The sequence below is a fragment of the Anas acuta genome, chromosome 4 (genome assembly GCF_963932015.1).
Source record: "Anas acuta chromosome 4, bAnaAcu1.1, whole genome shotgun sequence".
Taxonomy (NCBI): Eukaryota; Metazoa; Chordata; class Aves; order Anseriformes; family Anatidae; genus Anas; species Anas acuta.
The window spans coordinates 60,453,780-60,474,397 of NC_088982.1; the positions used below are offsets into that span (position 1 = coordinate 60,453,780).

General features: G+C 44.0%; 3 protein-coding genes across 10 annotated transcripts in view; 2 read left to right on the forward strand and 1 right to left on the reverse strand.

The window, feature by feature from the left end:
- The window catches only part of WRN (WRN RecQ like helicase), a 38,534-nt gene extending 27,557 nt beyond the window's left edge, over window positions 1-10,977 (forward strand). The window contains exons 24-33 of the mRNA XM_068681559.1: window positions 1,128-1,200; window positions 1,368-1,441; window positions 2,986-3,061; window positions 3,345-3,457; window positions 4,360-4,474; window positions 5,651-5,764; window positions 6,841-7,003; window positions 8,093-8,307; window positions 8,989-9,123; window positions 10,672-10,977. Coding sequence (XP_068537660.1) covers window positions 1,128-1,200; window positions 1,368-1,441; window positions 2,986-3,061; window positions 3,345-3,457; window positions 4,360-4,474; window positions 5,651-5,764; window positions 6,841-7,003; window positions 8,093-8,307; window positions 8,989-9,123; window positions 10,672-10,794 — 1,201 coding nt within the window. The 3' untranslated portion in view covers window positions 10,795-10,977. The remainder of the gene's footprint in view (window positions 1-1,127; window positions 1,201-1,367; window positions 1,442-2,985; window positions 3,062-3,344; window positions 3,458-4,359; window positions 4,475-5,650; window positions 5,765-6,840; window positions 7,004-8,092; window positions 8,308-8,988; window positions 9,124-10,671) is intronic.
- Window positions 10,978-11,049: 72 nt separating this feature from the next.
- The window catches only part of GTF2E2 (general transcription factor IIE subunit 2), a 29,794-nt gene continuing 20,225 nt past the window's right edge, over window positions 11,050-20,618 (forward strand). For 6 of the 7 annotated variants that reach the window (XR_011096344.1, XR_011096346.1, XR_011096343.1 and 3 more), the window contains exon 1: window positions 11,196-11,526. Coding sequence is in view for 3 of the 7 variants with exons in the window: in XM_068681567.1 (XP_068537668.1) it covers window positions 11,364-11,526 (163 nt within the window). In the remaining 4 variants the exon portion in view is untranslated. Of the gene's footprint in view, window positions 11,174-11,195; window positions 11,527-20,618 lie in introns of those variants that run through there. The other variant, XM_068681566.1, reaches the window with a different exon arrangement.
- SMIM18 (small integral membrane protein 18) lies at window positions 13,443-20,103 on the reverse strand. Of its 2 annotated transcripts, none has more exons than XM_068681571.1 (2): window positions 19,745-20,103; window positions 13,443-16,239 (listed from the first exon to the last, which is right to left on the reverse strand). In XM_068681571.1, exon 2 carries the CDS (start codon window positions 16,192-16,194, stop codon window positions 15,901-15,903), a length of 294 nt encoding a protein of 97 aa, XP_068537672.1. In that variant the 5' UTR covers window positions 16,195-16,239; window positions 19,745-20,103; the 3' UTR covers window positions 13,443-15,900. The 2 variants fall into 2 exon arrangements, with proteins under 2 accessions (XP_068537672.1, XP_068537673.1); XM_068681572.1 differs by lacking the exon at window positions 19,745-20,103 and adding an exon at window positions 18,721-18,855.

A 20,618-nucleotide genomic window follows, 5' to 3' on the forward strand; every position in this document is an offset into this window, starting at 1 on the left:
ATATTTTAAATTCAGTAAATCAGGTGAAGATAAGAAACATCAGAGGAAAATCTGCCAAGATTTACCTTCTTTTTAATGCTGATGAGTTATACCATGAGTCTTTAACTAGAGCAGCTGCGAGTTTTTTCTGTTTTGCACTTGACCTACATTTTCATAAAAGTTAGCTTTTCTGCTTCACATTCTCAGCCTAGGTACTACATGCCTGTGTTGTAACAAGAATTGCTTCAACGTAAATGTGTAATGGTTTGTCTGACCTTGTGTATTTTCTGAAATTTTAACTTTCAAAAGTCTTGGTGAGTATAACTGCAAAAGCGCTGTGTGTTGTCAGTGGTGGTCAGCCGATTTGCCATTGGAGCGTATGGCTTCATGAAAATGGCATGTGAAGTTTTGCTTGTGATCTTCCACTTCACTGTGAAGTATAACTCATTTTGTTGGTCTTCTTAAATATGAATTTAGGCCAACTCTCTTTGAAGTGCAAGGTAAAGAACTGAAGGCAGCGGAGGCTTTGCTGTGACAACAAATACTGTTAGAATGAAGCTCTTCAGTGTTGGCCTTTGGACACGTCTTCAGATGTCTAGATTGTAATTACCTGATTGATTTACTTTTAAGCGACACGTTGTCAAAGTGCCAGTTTTCTTTTGCCTTCTCTAATTTTCTATTGTGACTTTTTAGCTAGTCTACAGGTCTTTTAGAGGAATAAAATCACTTGTATGTTTATAAACAGTAAGAAGTGGCTAAAAGCATATGCTTAGTGCAAACCAGAAAGTTGATACTTGTATGTTTTCTCCAGAAATGGGATTTTTAAAATTGAATCTTTCTATCAAGACAGCATTGTCACAGAACTTTGATTTCTGCCATCAGAAATCCTTGTCTCTTTTGTAAGACAAGACTCTTGTTCCACGTTAAAGTTTTAGTATTTTGCGCGGGCTTTGAGGTCCTTGGTGTTTCCCTGGAAATGATGTTTCTAATAACTTTAATAATGATAAGGAAGTGTGATTTATCAAAAATTTACCTGTACAAAGTTCCATTCAGTTTGCGTAGCAAAATAATAACTTTTTTTCAAATGGCAGCATGCAAACAATTCAGTCTGATTTGAGTAAGATAGAATTCTTTTTTTATTACAACAGTAAATCTTCACATGTGACATCGGCGCAGGGCTCCCAAAGCACAAAAGGAACAAAGCAGTCACCAGGCAAGCAGGTCAGTATGGGTACAACTCCTCTTGTGTTTTTACCCATCCTTGTTCGTATTAAAAACCTTGCAAGTATGTCATGGCATCGCAAATGTACATTTTGCTGCTTACAGCAACTTCATTTGAAATACTGTTAAATTAGCATTTGTCTGTCTTCTTCTTCTGTGTTTTATAGATGTCTTTGTATGAAATGTTTTCATATGAGAAAAAAGATGGAATGTCCCCAAGAAGGAATACTGCGCTTAACAGGTACACTATTCTAAACTAAAACAGAATTACGAAGTTCTGACTACATAATAGAAGTATCGTTGGTGATACAATCCTTAAAACCAGTACACTGCTTTGAAGTGACCATCAAAATGTTTTGACTGCAAGTAACTAGTATTTAAAAACAAACAAACAAGACTTTAAAAATGTCATTGTTTCAAAACATTGAGCTGCAACATTTAACAAGCTTTGCAGAATTTGTCAAGATGTGTTAAGCTTAAATACTTCTAGAGTGTCATAGGCAAAGCAAGTTTTATTAACTGTGAAATGTAAACTTTAACTGGTTTTACTTCAAATCCAATAGCGAGAAAAATAGAAAAATGTTAATTAAAATGGGGTGATTGCAGCTTTATATTAGATATTTTACTGTGGCCATTTATTTTCAGTCAGTATTTTCTATGTGGTGGTTGAAACTGTAATTGATTTTAAATTGTGATTTAGACAAACTGAGAATAATTGCTTTCAATTAAATGTAATTAAGCTAAAACATGAGAAGTTGTGACACTGTCTTAAGACTGGCAGAACGGAACATGTGCCCTGTGCAGTCATTGTGAGCAAGCATATAGGTTTAGGTTTCTGCCCTTTTATTCTCTTCTGAGATCAAGTTGAGGCTTTGTGAGGTTAAAGAATAAAACAAGCTTTTGCAAAGGGCAAAGTAATTTGTTCTTGAGGATTGTGTAGCGCTTCAGATCACACTGACCTTGCATTTTGGAGCAGTTCCATTCTTTCAGACAAGCAGCCTGATGCTGGCAGAAAATGGGAGAACCAGATGTCATTTAAGCTGAGAAACTGCCACTGTAGCCACATGGAGAAAAATTTTCTAGGGACAGCTACAAACTAAAACAGGTTATTTTGCACTTTGCTTAGCAAAGCAAGGAAAAGACACTCTTGTTCTAATTCTTCTACTGGCAGATACTGCACTGCAATGATGGCGGTCTAATTGGAGGTAATATTCCCCAAACACATGAGTCTGCTAGCTGTGATGCTGCTCTCTACAGACATACCTAGTAGTAACAGTAGCTTATTTTGCTTACAGTATGGCAGCTGTGAGCTTGTCACTGATGCTTTTAAAGTTATTAGCTCTTTCTAGCAAAGATCAATATTACTGGGTGTGGGTAGAAATTCAAGTTATTTTGATGGGATGTGGTCAGAACAATGTTATGAATGGACTGTAAGAATACACTTTTGCTCATAATACAGAAATCCAGGTGCAGGTAGGGACATAGGTGGCTTGCTCACTGTTTGATTTTTGTGCAGCAAAAGATTATTTTTAAGTTATAGGACTAGCCGCTGAGGAATTCCGTTAAATTTGGCCTTGGGGTACTGCTAATTCTGCCCAAATTAGCTCAAGTCCTTTATCAGTGTACCTGCTAGCTTGAGGAGCTGGGCCACAGTCTGACTGTGCTGTCAAAGGGCAGGCCAAAAAAAAGTCAGGCTGCTGCTCTCTTACAGCCCAACATGCAAAGTTCATGAATAAATTAATAGAACACAAGGCCTGACTTCTCACTTCGTTATCTTCCTTTTAGTTTCCCAGAACACTCGCCTGTGAGATCTCCTTTGAAGTCCCGAGAACCTGTTTCATCTCCAGAAAAAGAACTACAGGTGAGTCTTTGGAAGAGAGGATATCTGTGAATTGCAATCAGCCTGAAGAGCACAGTCCCGCTGAATTGAAGAAACTGGCTTGGGCAGCTTGTAATAGTAGAAAAATGTCTTGAAAAGGAGCCCTGAAAGAGAATTTTCAGTATGAAGATTGTTAATGGATTGTAGGCTTTTTGTGTATTAGTGGAAAGATGAGGGAAGCTTTAATTTTACCTCTCATATTTGAACTATTCCTACGTGCCTGATCACAAGCTTCTTTCTGAGAATTTGTCTCTCTTCTTCACAGACTGCTCTGTATGGCAAGCTGTTGACTGCTAGACAGAAGGTGGCTAATGAGAAGGCAGTTCCTCCAGCTGTCTTGGCAACCAACAAGATCCTGGTGGAGATGGCCCGAATAAGGTAAAGCCATCATACATGCCTTTTAGATAAACTCAAAAAACAATTGCAAGCCAAATAACAATTTCTCTTTCTGCTTTTGGGAGTTTGCCTCGTTGGTAAAGGAGCAGCATTTTTCCCGAGGACTTTATCATAATACCCTTGTAAAACACTTACTGGTGTAAGTTAAATAGCCATTAATGTTAAACTCTTCTCTTCATGATAGTTCTTATTTAAAAAAAAAAAAAAAAAGCCAACTTTGCATATGTCTCTGTAACTAAGCCTTCTGTCAGCTTGACGGTCGTGAAGGGAAAGGTGCACGTTGTCTGATTGTTACTTGTCCAACTGCTCTCCAGTGTGTTTTAATCATTCTGCTATGTTCATACATGGTAAAGGTTACAAGAGCATTCAGGTCAGGAGCTGTCCCTTACCTTGCACAGGTAGCTCTGTAGCAGAAAAGAAGAACCAAAATTTTGTGTTGCTCTTGACTACTGAAAGGAAAAGAAAGAAAAACACTTTCTTCATTGCAAGAGAGGGTATTGTGGGGCAGCTCGGTGTTTAATGCATCTTGAAGAGCCCTCCCCAGCTGCTAAAAAGCATTAGGTAAACTGTTTGGAAGGGATATGTTCTTCCACGCATCTCTAGGCTTATATATTTTTAGGAGGTAAAAGCAAATAAATAACAGATGTAGCTAACATCCTCTGAGGTATTAGGCAGCAAACCTGAAATTTTTGCTGTGGTCAAGCTTCAAGATACAGAAGTGCAAACAGTGAAACGGATTAGTTCCAGAGATGATAGTGCAGTAAAAATATTTTTAAGTAGTGATTATTAGATCTGCAGCTCTAGCACATATCATTCAGGCACTTGATACTTCAAAGCATCAACATAGGATGGTTCCATGGCTTTTGTTATTCATCCTGAACCAGGCCTACAACTGTTCAGAATGTGAAGAGGATTGAAGGTGTATCTGAAGCAAAATCAACCATGTTGGTCCCTCTCCTGGCTGAAATTAAGGACTTCTGCCAAGCGAATGGTTTGCAGGTATGATTTACTAAAATGTCTCCTACCATGCAAGAGCACTAAAAGACAATTTGGTCTGCAGCTGTCGGATTTCTCCTTCAGGGTTTGTCCTTGTCACAGCTTTCCCATCCAAACAGAGCAGCCAAACTGTTAGCCTTGTTTACAAATAGGCCTTCTACATCTGCACGTGCTACGTGGCAATAACGTGAGGATCTGGATGATGTTATAAGTGTAGTCATCTTGAAAGTACAGGGTGTACTTGTAAAGACCACCCACTTAGCAGGGCAGAATATCCAACCAATGCCGTATTACTGAGAGCTTGCAGCTAGTTTAGTGATTTTTGGGCTGGAGTCCAAAGGTTTAGGAAATGTTCCCTCACCAGTTTATTGCTTCAGTAGACTCTGAGGGCAGGACTCAAGTTTGCTTCTGTAAATTTCTCCTTAGGAGACTGACAGAGATAAGCCTTCTGGCTTTCGTGAATACTCTGCTCTGTTTTCGTAGTTGGTTTTACTTCTGTCTGAGATTTTCCGTAAAGTGGCTCCTCATCACTCTTGCAATGGCAAGAGACTCCGCTAGGGTGGGGCTTTGGAGCACAGGACTGGAGGAGCTGTGCAGCTGTTTATCTTTGGGGGGGTTGAATTTCCCTGTCAATCTACAGGTACGGGGATTTAGATGTCTAGAAAGCAGGTAGAGCAGTAATACTGCTTCTCTGTGATGCGTGAGATAACTCGTTAGCATGCTAAACACCAACTCATCTTTTTCCTCAACAGCAAACTATTGGGTATGGGGACTGCAAGCATCCCTGTTTTTCATTAAATCTGTGATAAGCAAAAATTTAAAATAAATGGAGAAACTTCCTATACAAAACAGCAGACAGAATACTGTAGTTTGTTCTGATGGAATAGTTTTACATATGTCATAAGAACTAAGAAGTTTTGTGTTGATCTGGACACTTTTTGGGGGCTTTTTTGCAAGTCTCTTGACCAGTTCCATGCTTTTTATTAAGATGGAGTATGTGGGTGTCCATCCTGATTCCCTCTCTGCTTTCTTTTTGTGGAACATGGAATTGGGGTCAAAACCAACCTGCTCAGAGATGAAATTCTGAAGAAATAACAGAGTTATTCTTCAGAAAATGGCAGGGTAATTCATTGGTTGTTACTAAGATATAATCCTTTTACTCCTCTTTATCTTACTCAGACGGACGCGTTCCCTACAGATCAGAAAGAGGCATCTCACCAGAAGCATGCTAGAGCCCTTTCTCCCTCAGAACATGTCACGTATGTCTTGTTCCAAGACAAAAATCTCTCCGTGGTAAGTTTCTCTCTGTGGAGGTCTCTTCCTTTTTGAGAACTAACGGTGGGGATATTTTGTTGTGGTAAGGATTTTGCAAATGTTTTCTCTGAAGTCCTCTGCTAGGTTTTAGTTCCACCTAGTTCTGTATCTTTGCCCTTAATACTGTGAGAAGAAAAAAAAAAAAAAAAACAAAAACTTCCTGATCAGGTAGCCTGCTGGAAAGGGTAGTCACCAGCTTGAAGTGTGCCTAAGGACTAATTAACAAGAAGCAGTTGTATAATTCTTAATGGGTAACTTGATGCTCCTTATCCACCAATCCTCACGATTGTATACGCAGTGTCTGTATTGTCTGAGGGGAGAAATCAGTAGATGCATGAAACCTGTTTTTTCAAGGAAGACAAGTAACCAGTTTCAATTCTCTCCTTGAAAAGTGCAAGTTTAGGTGGTGTAAATGTGAGATGTTTCTCTTTGCAAGTCTCTTAAGAGAATTCATTTAACATTTGAAAAACAAGGGGGAATTTGTCTTGGTGCTGTTAAACATGTTCTGCTCTGATATTGTAAATCATATGGATTACTGGAAGGTCAAGTGCATCTTAGCTACTGAACAGGATATGTGTGAAGCTTTTATCAGAGTACCACCTCATGAAGTTGGAGCTGGGTTGATGCTTAACTGTGAGGCAAAAGCCTCCACTTCCCTTGTAGTAGAACTTCCTGTAGTAGAACTTCAGCTGCCACAGGGTGGGAAGAGGGTGGTAGTGAGTCGTGACACAGGAACACGAGCTATAAAGCAGGCAGCAGTGAGCCTTCAAGGTGGCCACACAGCACCCTTACCTCTCCTCATCTGACATACAAGGTAAGACATTGCACGCAAGCTAAGAGGTAGCAGCCTTGAGAGAAAAACGCTTTTTACGGATGGAAAAGAAATTAGGGAAGCATCAGAAGTGATAAAGTGCTTGTGGGGTGAGGGGTTGTTGCATAGCTATGACAGTTTCCCCTGTTGCTTTTTGGACATGGGACATTGCCAGGCTTTGAGCTTTCAGTTGTATTTCAGAATGCTTCTGCCACCTTAATTCCTTCTGCCTTTGTTTCCCCAGAGGACTATAAGTGAGACCAGATCTCTTCCTCTTTCTGAGATTGGCACTCACCTGCTCCAGGCGATGAAAGCTGGCTATCCTGTCAACCTGGAGCGAGCAGGTTTGACTCCTGAAGTTAAAAAGATCATTTCTGATGTTATCCATAATCCTCCTATTGACTCAGGTGAGCATTACAGCCCTCATCTGAAGCTTCTCACGGCAGTGGTGTACTAACGAAGAGAATGCAAAATACCACAACTCTGGTACTCCTTTCACTAGCATCTATCACATTTTTGGAAGACCCATGACAAAGCAGAGCATGGCAATGACAGTTGTTGCTTTCCTTCCAAGGTTGTGTTTCAAAATAGGGCAGTCAGGCCTCATTAAATATCAGAAGAGGGTATCACTCCGCAGCATAGTGGAAGGATTTGTATTGCTCTGGAAAAGACCCAGGCACCGCTCTTAAATGTGTATTTACTCAAGTGGAAGTCAGGCAAGCTGAAAGAAATCAGCCTGGTGGCGTCTTCCCATGTGCAATGGCATCTGTGAACAATATGCTGAATAAGAGTAGTAGAATTTCCTTGGGGAGAAGTCTCCAAGATGATGCTTATTTACGAGGATAAGGCTGGAAAATCACAGCGCTGTGAGCTGGTGCTGTTGGCTAATTCAGGGGCTCAAGACAGCCACATACTTGTGGCTCTGCTCATGGGGGACTTAAAGTTCAGCCTTGCCCTCAGAACTGAACTCGTTAAGTTGGCTGAATTTTCTGACATTCTAGCTTTGTGACTCTTGTCCTATTGTGGGTGATCGTATCCTTTCAGCAGCAGTTACAGGCCCAGCCAGACTCTCTGCTTACTTCGTTAAACCTACTGCTCTGCAAGTTGTCCATGCCAGCATAACAGAAGATGGGAGGCTATTCAGCCTGAGTTAAAACAGCCTTCCTCTCAAGAGAAAATAGTTGATAGGAGATGCAGGTTAGAAGCAGGCTGATAATAACATTTTAGACATGTTACGATTATAACATTTTAGACTAAATTTGAGGGTGGTATGTTTGTGCAAATGTGAGGTCATGGGATAGATCTCCCCCTCATTCTGGTTTCTTATGATACAAACCTATGGATTAAGTTTCACTTCTTCTAAGGCTTTCCATGCCTTCATCTGTTTGTGCTTTAATGAGGGAAAACTGATGCTTTACAACATAAAACTATGAATGAGAGAAAGGGCAATTCTTTTCTTTTTTTAATAAATAAATTGTATTTATATTTTTTCCAAGACACCTCAAAAATTCAAGCAATTAGAACACTTGTTCCTGCAAATATTGAACTGTATCTCATCCAGATGGCTATTGCATTATTGGAGAAAGAGAATGGAAATAAGGCTCAGCATGGTTCAGGTGTCAAAAGGGTGTTGGTATGGTCGGATGGGCAGCAGGAAAAAAGAGGAGCAGATCAAGCAATCAAGGAAGATGCTTTGCGGAGTGAAAGAAAGGTTAGTAAAAGAAGCTACAAAAGCAGTTTTGTTTAAAAAAAAAAAAAAATTCCTTTCCTTATTGCAAAAATAGATTTCATTCCCTTCTCTTACAGAAGATATCTGTGTTCAGACAATATCCTTGTTCCAATAACTGTAGCAAACAGCTTTTAAAACTGCTAATGGGAGACTGAGATGTGCACTTGATGCAAACATCTAAGCTTTAGCTTTTTCAACCAGTGACCAATAGGTATTACAGAGAAATCAGGAGTTAATACCTCTGTGCCTTCAACCCCATTTTCACCTATCACCTTTGCTTGAAAACATATCTGAAAATACAATACTTGAAATGGAAGCAAGTATTTCAAGTCCTTGGAGCCACTGGGACAGAGGAAGAATTCTTTTCCACTACAAGTGTCCTGGTCAAACCACAACGGGGAAAAAAAAACACACCTAAGTAAAACTTCCAGTTCCTATAATTGAAATTAATGCATTTCACTTTTTCAAGTTTTCTTTTGGTTAAATGAATAAGAAATAGTTACAGATCTCATTCAACAGAGGTGTTGAACTCCTGTTTATAATTACAGGCTAACTTATTTCCCCCTTTAAAAAAAAAAAAAAAAAAAGACTCAGCCTTTCTATTGAATGTAGTTATTGCTTTAATGCATGTAACAGCCTGCTTCATTCCTGTCATATGCAAAGGCACAGAGCACAGATGACACCCAGCCAGGTGACAGGGGTGCAGCAGGCCACACGAAGCCCATCGCATTGGCCTCTTGGAACCAGCCAGCCCTCAATCCTGAGGAGGAGGAACTGTTTTCTGACTCTCAGCCAAAGGTGAGGTTGCTTTGTGCCAGAAACAAAGTCCAGATTTGGTAATTTTGTTGATTATCTTAAACCAAAATCCTGGCTTCTGTTTGGGTTCTTTCCTGTGCCTAGAACTGCAAACTTTTTTCTGCTAATATGCTTGACGTGGATGCCCCTTGTGTTGTCCTTGATGTGCCTGAATCCGATGTGCCTATGCACTTCTACAGCAGCAGCCTGCTTCAGGAATTTTTTTCCCTAGAAGATCTTGCCAGCCCTCTAGTGGCAGATGCTCCCAATACCTTAGGAGGACATCTGGCTCCCTTTCTTCTACTAGGTTGCGTGAGATTGGTTTCTGGTCACACTGAGGATTTCTGTGTTGATGTTCATATGAACAAGCTGTATGAGCATACAGCTGGTGTTTCTCTAAAGGAAGGTCACATGGCTCTGAGCAGCACCACTTGCTGTACAATTTGCCTCAGTTTCTGGTTTGAGGCTAGGAATTGGATGTGAACACAAAACCTGATGCAGACAAATCCATTGTTTGTGGTCTGGTCGTTTATCTCCATCTATGAGCTAAATTGTTAGGTAGTTATAATCTGTAACAGCACAGCAGCATCTTATCTGAAGCACTAAACATATTAGAACATTATTTCTGTTTCCTGATCATGGCTTCAGAGAGCTTCAGGAACATCAATTCTGAGTAAATTGCCTTTGTTCTCAACCAGGAACAGTGTAATGGTGTGTGTACCCTTCATTCTTCACCTGAGCATGTGCTGAGAGCTCTGGTGTTGTGCATGCACCTCTTGTTCTAGGCTCTGCAGCAGCCTGTCTTCTGGCTGTACATCAGTCCTCCTGGTGCATTTCCCGAGGGCAGCTCAGCTGCAGTCTTGAGATGAACATCTCAACAGTTTGGTCCTTCCATTATTTAAAAAATGAAGGGTGAGCAGAAACACATTTATCTCTTGGCTGAGAGCTATTACTGGAATTCATGCTTTATGTTGCTGTGGCATCTTTCCCATCACTGCAAGATGCCCGCAGCAGTCACTAAGTGCAGCGTGTTCACACTGTCCTCCATGAGTTCTGCGAAGCTGATGACTTTCTTGTGGAGGAAAAGGAACCTTGCACAGCTGGTGGCAGGTGCCCACAGTGCCACTGGTGGCTTTCAGCCCCTTTTTCTCAAGCAGTCATTAGGGGAGGTAGCTGATACTGCTGCTCCATTACCAATTTGGGGCACCCAGGTTTGTCGTCTTGGGTGTGTTTGACAGATTTTTGTTTAAAGGCAATTCTTGAGGATCAGGATAAAAATTCTAAAGCTGTGCCAGCATGCTTTGGTGCAGGTCTAGTGGTTTTCTTGGGCCTGCCTAACATTTCCATGGCACGACGTGATTTATGACCAAGTTGAATATACACTTGAAAAAGGTTCTGGACATCAGGGCTACAGACATAAGCTGTCCTGGGGCAGTGTTAGGTGTTAATACCTCCTGGATAGCATGGTTTGGAGTACAGAACTGTAAGTTAGAATGACATGTAAAAAATAAAAGCTTTTTAATTTTTTTTAACACCTTTTCCTTATTGCAGGGTTCACAACCCCCTTGTAAGAGGAAGGTGCCTGCATGGTTTGAAGCCCCAACAGCCCCTGTTGTGCCTTTGCCCGAGAACAAGAAACCCAAAGCGGACACAAGAAAAGGAATCTTTAACTGAAGCTTTCATTTTTTTATTTTTTATTTTCTGTAACAGGTGTACGTGTACGAAGGGTAGATGCACTGTGACAGAAATGACTTTATACGGAGCAATACTTTATATGTAGCACTTGGATCTATGCCTTTTTTTCACTGTGTGAAAGTCCTTTATTAAAAAAAAAAAAAATCTGATTAAAAATAAAAATCACGTGTGGGATACGAAGTTTAAAAACAAAAAAGGGGGGGGGGAGGGGGCTCGGTAATGGCGGCCGCCGCGCGCGTGTCGCCATAGCAACGAGCGGCCGCCCCGCTTCCGGGGTGGGGTTGTCGCGGGGGCCGCCGGGAGGGCGGCGATGCCCAATAGGCGGCGAGCGGCCTGCGCCTCGCGCCGCGGCGGGCGGGTGAGGGAGCGCGCGGGGCGGCGGTTGGGCGGGGGGACAAAATGGCGGCTCCCCGCTGAGGGAGCCTGAGGGGAGCCTGAGGGGAGCGGGGGTGAAGCCGGGGCTCGGGGCCGCCGGCAGCTGGCCGTGCCCCTAAGCGCCGCGCTGAGCCCGCTGCCCGCGCCCCTTGGTCTCCCCGCCGAGCAGAGCGATGGATCCCAGCCTGCTGAGGGAGCGGGAGCTGTTCAAGAAGCGAGCCCTCTCCACGCCGGCCGTAGAGAAGCGCCCAGCGCCATCTTCCGACTCCGCGGCCTCCAAGAAGAAGAAGGCGAAGGTAGAGCAGAGCGGCTCGTCCGGCTCCAAGCAGAGCGCAGGTCGGTGCGAGTGGCCTGCGCCGCGCTGCTCGTGTGCGTTCGGCCTTTGTGCTGTAATCAGCTTTTCTCCTAAATTGTCGCTTTTTTACCAAGAAACGCGGTTGCACGATGTGAAAAACAAACTTTGGCTGCGCGGGTCAGGCCCCCTCCTGCCAGCTGCTGTTGCAGAGCGTCGCTTCGTGCCAGTGCGGGTGGCAGCGAACGCCAGGCCCCTGGGGCCTTCTGGCAAGGGGTCCTTGTGAAAACTTAATTCTGCCAGCCCCGAGCCAGGCTGCTGTGATGGGTCTTGTAATTTGCGCCGTGCCTGGCTGGCGTGCTGCGGCTAGCAGCCCGTCTCGTTTTACTTGGGAACTAATCTCGGCTCGCAAACACGGCTGTAGGTATCTGCCTGCCCGAGGAGTTGGCTCGTTTCCCTGGGGTGGAGGTGCTGACAAAGTGCCTCTCGAAACCAAACGAGTTTGTAAAGCAGCACCCAAAGAGTGTGAGCAGCTGAGAGGCGCAGCAGGGAGAGGGCTTGTGTGCACACAGCAGCCTGCTCTGTGTTTGCTTTTATGGTGTGAGAAGAGTAACTTGGGTGTCTTGCGGATATTCTCTGCAAGCCCTGGCACAGTTCTCTAATGCACCTTGTTGGGCAAACGGGAGGTCGGGAATTACTAAGATACAAAGTAATGCTGTTGTGTAACCCCCTTGCAGGCTTGTGTTTTGAGTGCCACCTGTGGCTCACTTCTAAACTCTAAATGAAACAATACAACTAAAAAGAGCAGCAAAGAATGTCAGTGATAGGAGGAGTGGAGCACTGAGTTTTTCTGACTTTGGTTTTCAGAGCCCCTCAGGGCACCAAATAAAGTCATCAGCCAGACATTTAAAATAAATCAGAGCAGGGCAGGTTTCCACTGCCTCTTTGCCATGCTGTCCTCTCCAAATAGAATCAAACTGGATGTTGGGATATTCTAAAGTGTGCATCCAGAGGGAGGGAGGTTTACTGGGAAAGAGTGATGGGCAGGCAGTCCAAGTGTGGCTCGTCTGGAGGATTTGGGTAGCTGTGTGACCAAGCAGCAGCATAAATAGAGAAAGTGTCGTTTTGTTTCTGTGGTTTTGTGGGGTGGGTATTTCTGCGAGTGCTTTTGCAGCTGTCAGATGATGAGCTTACACAGACAAGAACGTGTGGCTGTGAGGAAATGCACTTTGTTTTTATGGTGCTGGCTTCGTTCCAAACATTATCAGAAAGCTTTCAGGACTTTTCTAACATCTTTATGCACAATGAGTTCAGTCTCCTTTCAGTTTTCCCTGTGGAGTATTTACTAGCTGCTGCAGAAGCAGCAAGGGTGGAAGAAAAGTACTGGAGAGTGAGCAAAGCAGCTCTCTCCCTTCTGTTCTTAGGAGCTGGTTCAGAACAAGCATGCTGAGGGGCAAATCACAGAATGGGCCAGACAGCCACAGGCAACACACGTGTTGCTCTGTGACGCTGCAAAGTCCTTTGCCTAAAACCCCATTTTTTATTTGAATTGCCAGAATGCTAGGGGCCTGTCGCGATATGCGTGTGGCAGAGGGGGGCCTTGGGGAGGTGGAGTAAAAAGTGATGTTGGAGAATCCCTGAACCCCTGAAGAAATGAAAATTACGAGGGTCCTTTCCAGTTTTGTTGTGTGGTGGCCACAGAGATGATAAATAATGTTCCAGTGGTTGTGTGTGAGCATCGATAGCCCCTGGGTATGCAGAGCCTGCAAGTTCTCTGTCATTCTAGGACTCAGAGAACCTGCTCTTGACTCTTTTTTGGGATGGAGGGGCACTGAGACCATAATCCTTGAGTGACCACATGTGTAAATCTAGCACGTGTCTGCGGATTTGTTGTGAGCTTTCCAGTGAGAATAGTTGTTACCATAGTTGTCTGAAATTATTATGCGAACAAGTTACTTGACAAATTCAAAGCTGCCTTGTTTATTCAGTTCAGAATTGTAACAGGAAAATAAAGGAAATAGATCACATCTGTTTATTTCTTTTTATTGATCAACAGTTAAGTCTTTCTCTTGAGACCTTTGTGGCAGTGATCCTGGCCATCAAGAGCTGAAATCTCTGGGAGCTGTTCCGCAGCCTTGCCTCTCTGCCTTAGTTCACGTGAGGGGAAGAATTCTCCTGAGGCTGGAGGGCTGCGCAAGGGGAGATCCTTGTCTTCTGCTCCTTGTGCAGACCCCGAGACTTTTCCCCACGTGTGCCTCCTGGGAGGGCACGAGGACACGAAGCCGGTGCAACCGGCTGCATGCAGGGCACTGGGCAGGGGAGCTGCCAGTGGAAAGCAGTCCTGTTGTGTTTGGAGCGGGTGCCTTCAGGAAAGAGGCGCGTTAGTCCAGCGTGTCCCAGCGGCTCCCCTTGCCTCTCGTGAGCAGGACAGCAGGCTGCCAAATGCGCAGCTCCCCGGTCCAGAGGACATCACAAACGGGACTTTCGGCGCGTGTCTGGGGGTGACTCCTCGATTGTCTCGTAGCTGGGGCATCAGCTTCTCTTAATTGTGCTTGTAGTTTGATCGTAGCTAGAAGCATTCTCTGCGTACAAGGCTGACGCCGTTCGGTCTTGCCAGTAGTTAGCGTGTGGGAGGTGAACATTTGCAGTGATAGTGGTATCGTTTGTGACTGAGGAAGGGAGAGTGCTCTTCCAGATGAATCAACGGAGCTTCTCGGTCAGTAGTGGTGTGGGTACCCTCTGATGTGGGTCAAATCAGCAAGTCCTCTAGTGTGTGTGCCCACATCTTGTGTTGCTGAGGCATGTGAAACCTGAGAGGGATTTCATCAAAAAAAGCTTTATCAGAAAAGTTTATCGTTACAGGTACTGGTCGTGGCACAGAGGTATTACTAGCAGGGATAAAACTGCAGGACTGGTGTTGTAGCTTACTCATTCATCTGGCCATTAGGTGGGCTTTATTTCCCTAATGCCAGGAGCATTATTTGGGTTTTATATAGTTAAATATCTTGTCCCACACCTAGCGTCGGTCTGGTTGGGATATTTCTCACTGGCTTGCTTTGCTCTGTGTGTCCAGCAGTGAGAGACTCGGGTCATACCAAGGGCTACACATTTGAGTGTCATCATTACAGCTGTAATTTGTAAGGGCAAAACTTTCCTCTTTTAAGAACTGTAGATGCCACGCAGCACAGAAGGATGATTTGGTGAGCTAGAGGCAAAAGCCAATGGTGCAGGTTTTCTGTGGTTGGCTTGTGAGAAAGAAAGGTGTGAGGGGTCCAACTCTGGGATGCATCTGCAGGCTGATGGACTTCTCTGAGGGTCTCTTGTGCAAAACAAAGCCACGTCTTGCTGCTCATCCATCCCACCATCTCTAGTGCAGGCGTTATCGTGACGTGGCCTCCTCTGTGAGGCGTGTGGCCACCTGCAAGCTGCGTGCTGGCTGGGAGGGAATGTCCTCAGTGAGGGGAGATCTGCAGCCTGTGTTGCGTTGTGGCAAGAGCTCGGTCAGCTGCAGTTCAGCTTTGAAAAGTTGAGGTGGGACTGACATGTCCAGCACTTCAGGTTCCCTGTAGCGTCACAGGTGGCACAGCAGCCTGGGGCCGGAAAGGTGACCCTGATTCTTCTAGACCACAGTCCTAATTCAGTGTGCTTTTGGGGGAAATAATGGGAGTTACAGTACTGCAGTGTCTTGACACCCAGAAGCTGTTAAACAGAATATGAAGGAAGGGGAGAGCAGTTCTCTGGAACTGGAGAAGGGAGGGAGACGGGGTCAAATTGTACCACAGGAGGCTAGCAAAGGCTATTTTAGGGATGGTTTTCATGCTGGCTTGATTTTCCCCACACCATCCTATTTTTTTTAGAGCAAGGAACCTGTAGTAAAAGCTGCCAAAGGCAAGAACTCACACGAGCCCCCCCCCATCTCATGGGATCTCTTGCCTTTAAACCCTGATGCCTCCTATATCTCTTCCCCTCATCCCTTACACGTCTGTCTTGTTCCTGTATGGCTGGCCTCAGGAGGAGGCCAGTGCTGTGCCGTTGTGCTCTGTCTGATCACATTGCTGAGCATTTCTACAAATGATTTTTTCCAGTTAAGCAGCATCGCTTTATGCGTGTTAAGCAGCGTTTGTTCGTTCAGGTAGACAAGGACCTACTCTAGTAACTCAACATGAACAACAGAAATGCATTTAAAAACAAAGAAATTTTCTTCCACCATTACATCGCAACAGACCATCCTTTTGCTAAGCACTCAGAACGCCTTTGCTAATTATTCAAGTTCACATCCAGAGATGAAATGGGAGCTGCTGCTATTACATTTAAGTCCAAAAGAAACGAAAAAACACATGGGACTTGCTCGTTGGTAAGGTACAAGAGGATTTGTTCAAGGTGTTAAACGTTGTTCAAGTGCTGATGATCAGTCCTTCCTACACCACCTCTGTTTCGCGCTTTCTGAAGCTGTTCATCATCGCTCTAACAGGGTTGGGCTCATTCTCCAAGTCTTTCATAGTTTTGTTTTTCACACAGCAGCAACAGTCTAGCAGTTCGTAGAGGAATGCCAGCACCACCAGAGAGACGACAGTAAAGATGAATATGATCAGAATAACAAAGCAGGCAGTGTTCCAGTTATCGTGGAAGGGGTAAATTTTTTGCACTTGGAAGCCCAGGTACTGGTAGATGGAGGTGGTCTCGTTCCAGTGAGTGGCGTTGAGGGTTGCCATTCTCGCAGAGTTGCCTTAATGTATTCCCTGTCACAGATTTGGGGGCTGAAACAGAAAACAAAGCTGTTGAGGACTCTGTTGATCAAGAATATACTGTGATTTTTATCGCAAACTGGAAGAACTTTGTCTCAGACTGCGTCTCACACCGCCTACAGTACATGGATTGTTGAATGGGCTGATTTGCTCACAAAAGTATCAGACCAAAATGTAAACTTTGTGACTTGTCTAGAACATTTGGTTCTGTGTTTCTGTTCCCTACATGCACAAAGTATGTAAGTTACTCTGAACTTAAACAGTTTCATTTCTTTATTTCAAGTACCCACAAAGAGGTTACAAAGAGAATTTGAAGGTGTACAGTGGTTTCAACAACCTGTCTGCCCTTACTTCTGAGGCTTAGTACTTCATGCCATGAAAGCCTGTAGCCTTCTTTTGGCATTCCTGGAAAAACAGGAGATCCTTTTGCCGTCTCCCATAGCTGAGTGCTTCGGGCAATTTTCTATATGTTAATATTGTTTGAGTTTGTCCTCTTGTTTGGTTGTTTGGTGTTGGTTGGTGGGTTCCCTATTTTGCATAGAGAAAGAAAGCTTTTTAAAGAACAGATATATGTAACTATCTGGAGGATTTTTCCAGAGAACGGGGCTGAGCTGTCCTATGTCCTTCTAGTTCTCAAATACAATCCTGGTTTCTGAAAACTCAGTTTGGATTTGCCTGTTAGTGCAGACTCGTTAACACTGCAAAACCTTTTTGACCTAAGAAGGCCGGCCTTGCTGAGGTGTTCATTCCCCAGCTGTGCCTGATGTTGGTTATCTGGAAGTCTCAGTCCATTCGTGGCCATTAGGAGAGGCAGAAGGAACACCCAACCCAACCCTTCCTGAGCTCTGCCTTCTTATTCTCAGCTGCCTTCTCTGCTTAGCCGCAAGGACAGGATCCTGTCTTTTGCCCAGCGCTGTGTGCTTGGACCAGGAGAAGACAAGGCTGTGTTGTGGTGTGGGGGAGAGAAAGTGAGAAGTTGGTTTCAGCAAATACAGCTTTGGCATGAGTGGTATTGCTGTCAAGGCACGCAGTTTTAGAAAGGCTTCACAGTTGTGTGTCTCTTTTTTGGTTTCCTTCTTTCTCTGGCTTTGTCTCCCAAAACAGAAGGAGCTAACACTACTTCTGGTGTATAGTCTGTGACGTAATAAAAAATATACCTGAGGAGCTACAGTAACTCCTGGTTATCTGGCCTAGCATACTGGAGGATGCTGTAGTGATCTTTGGGTCCCTCAGGAAACTATTTCTTTCTGTGGAGTCCTATTTCCATGCATCAATGAAAGATTTTTGCTTTGAACAGAAAGCAAAAAGTAAAAATGTTTCTATATTTGTTACAAAATAGTCCTGGCTACCCACATTTAGTTCAATTTCATTCAGTAATTAAAGCTACAGAACCAAGGGGCAACACCAGTGTTTTGTTTATTAAGCTGTGCTCACAGATAATGCTTTAATGAACCTTGCATAGCCCAGAAATAATTCTGCAATCAGCCTGTTTAGCAAGTGACAACCAGAAAATGCCTAAATAAACAAGAAGCAGCAAAGGAGAAGTGTTGATGGAGTCTGCTGAAAAAGGTTGCTTAAAGCAGTTCAATCATCTCTCCTTATTTAATAATAAAATAAATGGTGTTAATGAAAACCAGAACGATGCAGCCAAGCCAGCTTGCCATGCACATCTTATTTTAATCATTCAACTGCTGTACATTTTGCTCTTTATCCTTCCATCTCTTTATCCTTCCATCTTTGCTGGAGTTAATTGAAACAGACCAGCTTTGTCAGTGGAACTAGCATTTGATGTTTACTGGAGGAGTTGCAGCAATTTATTGTTTCTTCTGCTACATTTGTAATTGAATGGACAAATTTGTAAATGAACGCACAAAGTAAGACTGAAATGGATAGAATGAATTAATCTTATTTTACATATATATACACAAAAGTTTGTAGAGCAAATCCAAGCTAAAAATACCAGTGAGTTGAGTTGGGTCTGGCTTTGAGAGACAGGTTTGGTTTGGCCATGGCCTAGGCAGGATGCTCAGCTGGCGTGTTTCACAGGGGATGGAGCTAAATTCAAGAGAGTTCTTGGAGGGGTGGTCTGAGGAATTGAAAATTGGTAAGAGAGGAGGCTGATTAAAAGGATTGGAGTCGCTTTTGAGGGATAACTAACACAAGCAAGATTTCAATGTATATTTTAAATGGCAAGAGGATATCCTTGGAAGAATGGAGGGGATTTTTGTTTTGATCCTTTTGAACAGATTTCTGAGATGGGATTTTGTTGGCATCATGACTGATAAATTCGCTCACTCTGTAAACACCAGATACAACAATTATATTTTTCTATTGATCAGAAATACCGTATTTTCAGCAGTATCAATGGAAATCGAGCTCTGGGACCACCGGAGGGGCTGGGCATGATGCCCAGCTACCGGCCCTGGACGCGAGAGGAGAGGAGCTGCTCCTGCAGGGCTGGCTGCTGCCACCATTAGGGCTCTGCCTGCGTACCTGGGGAGGCTGCGCTGAACTGAACGGCTGAGCTGGTGCTCCTCCAGGGTGGTGGTCAGCTCAGGCTTGGCTGGGGTGAGGCAGGCATGTAGCAGCTCCTGGCTGTCATCGCTGCTGCGCCAGACCGGAGTAGCGCGATTTAAATTCGCACTGTAAGCCAGGCTGATCTGCATGCGGTCGGGCTACCCAGAATTGAGTGAGTTAAATGTTTGATGAACTGGGTTCTCTAATATCTAGGTGAGGATTTAATGTAAAAGTATCCTCCTTCCCAGGTGCTGCAGGAAAGCAGCTTTATTTGAAATCATGTTCATGGAGCAGAGGGAAATGACTGGCAAAAAATCATTTCAGTGCAGTATGGGGGAAGTCCTGTTCGAGAAACCACTAAATAGACATCTTGGGGTTATGGCATGTACAAATCAGCCGGATTATAACCTCTTTGTGTTGGATTGATCGGTGCTGTGATATTTACAATGCTAATAATACGCAAAGGGGTTTTCTTCCTACCCTAACAGACCGGTTTCTGGAACACGTTTTTAGCACATCCATGAACACGCATCTGTTTTAGCCGGTGTAATTGATGAGGTTTACAGAATACCCTCCTGGGAGGTACATTCTCAGATTTCAGCTTTAACAGGCTATTTTAATTTTTTAAGGAACATCCTTTCTCTGTTGTTTCTGCAAGACCACACGGAATCAGTTATAAGGAAGTGAGGCTGCAGAAAACAAGCGGCCTCCCCAGTAAGCATCAAATCCATTTTGTTTACTGAATCTTGGCTCGTTGTGTTAGCTTTTCCGTAAGATGGAGCGGTCATCAATTTTCCATTAGCACACAGATGGTGAAAGTGCCTGCCTGATAGTGCAAGACGAGAGCTCCTCTGTGTTCAGCAGAATAAAATCCTGCTACATCTAGAGAAAAATCACCCTGATCCTAGGAAGCTTTTTACAGCCTTGCATGTTACAGGCATATTTTCCTGCAGGCATCAAGACAAACCGAAGACAACGTTAGAAAATGATGCACACCTACCTCTTGTCTGAAAGGATGCTGAAAGAGCGCCGTGCCGTTCCCTGTTTTAACGCAGCCTATGGCACAGCTAAGATGGAGCTTCCCTGCGATTGGCCAGCGCATGGTGCTGCTGACAACTTCCTTTGTGCTCATTTGCATCAAGCCCTCAACCCCGGGAGGAAATCATTCACAAATCCCACTTCTGCTGCCCAGATGAGGAAGCTGCCTCTCCCCGACTTGTTATTTTCGGGATGTTTTTGTGCGTGTCAGGCTCGGTAGCTGAGGAGCGCACGGGGGCGCGCTGCTGGCCCTGCTCTGCGCTGGAAGGCAGCCGGTCAGAGCGTGACGTTGGAAGCGCTCACATCCGCAGGCTCCAGCCTCGCAGCGTGCTGGACTGACTTGTCAGGAGCTGTGGCGTGCCGTAGCCAGGCCAATTAAACGGGATAATCTCCTTGATGCAATTGACAGAACAAATACGTGCTAAGTCGCCTTAGCTGTTTGTTCTGGCTCTTGATTTTTATTTTAGTTGCTTCAGACCTCCCGTTACACGTTACAAAATTTCCTTCAGATGAATTTTTAATGTTAAAAGGGGATCCTGTGGGGAAAAATCCCCAAAGGCTAGACTTCTAGGGGGAGCTGGCTTTTGTTCTTCTCACTTAATTTGGTAACCAGAATAAAATGTTCTTATGGAGCTGGAGTTATGCTGATTGTCCTGTGTTAATTTTAGAATTGTTACATGGCAGTGTAATGCCTCTAATACAGCGTCGTGTAATCGCTTGGGAATTAGCAGTTGCCAAGTTTTAGATTTGACATGCTTTGCTTCTGCATTAGCCTTTTACTACACTAGCACCAGTTTCCATCTGAGCTTTCACCAAAATTACCAGAAGTAGACTTG

What these genes read in the sequence shown, in the direction of transcription:
- SMIM18 (XM_068681571.1), bottom strand. Translation starts at nt 16,194, where the DNA reads ATGGCAACCCTCAACGCCACTCACTGGAACGAGACCACCTCCATCTAC.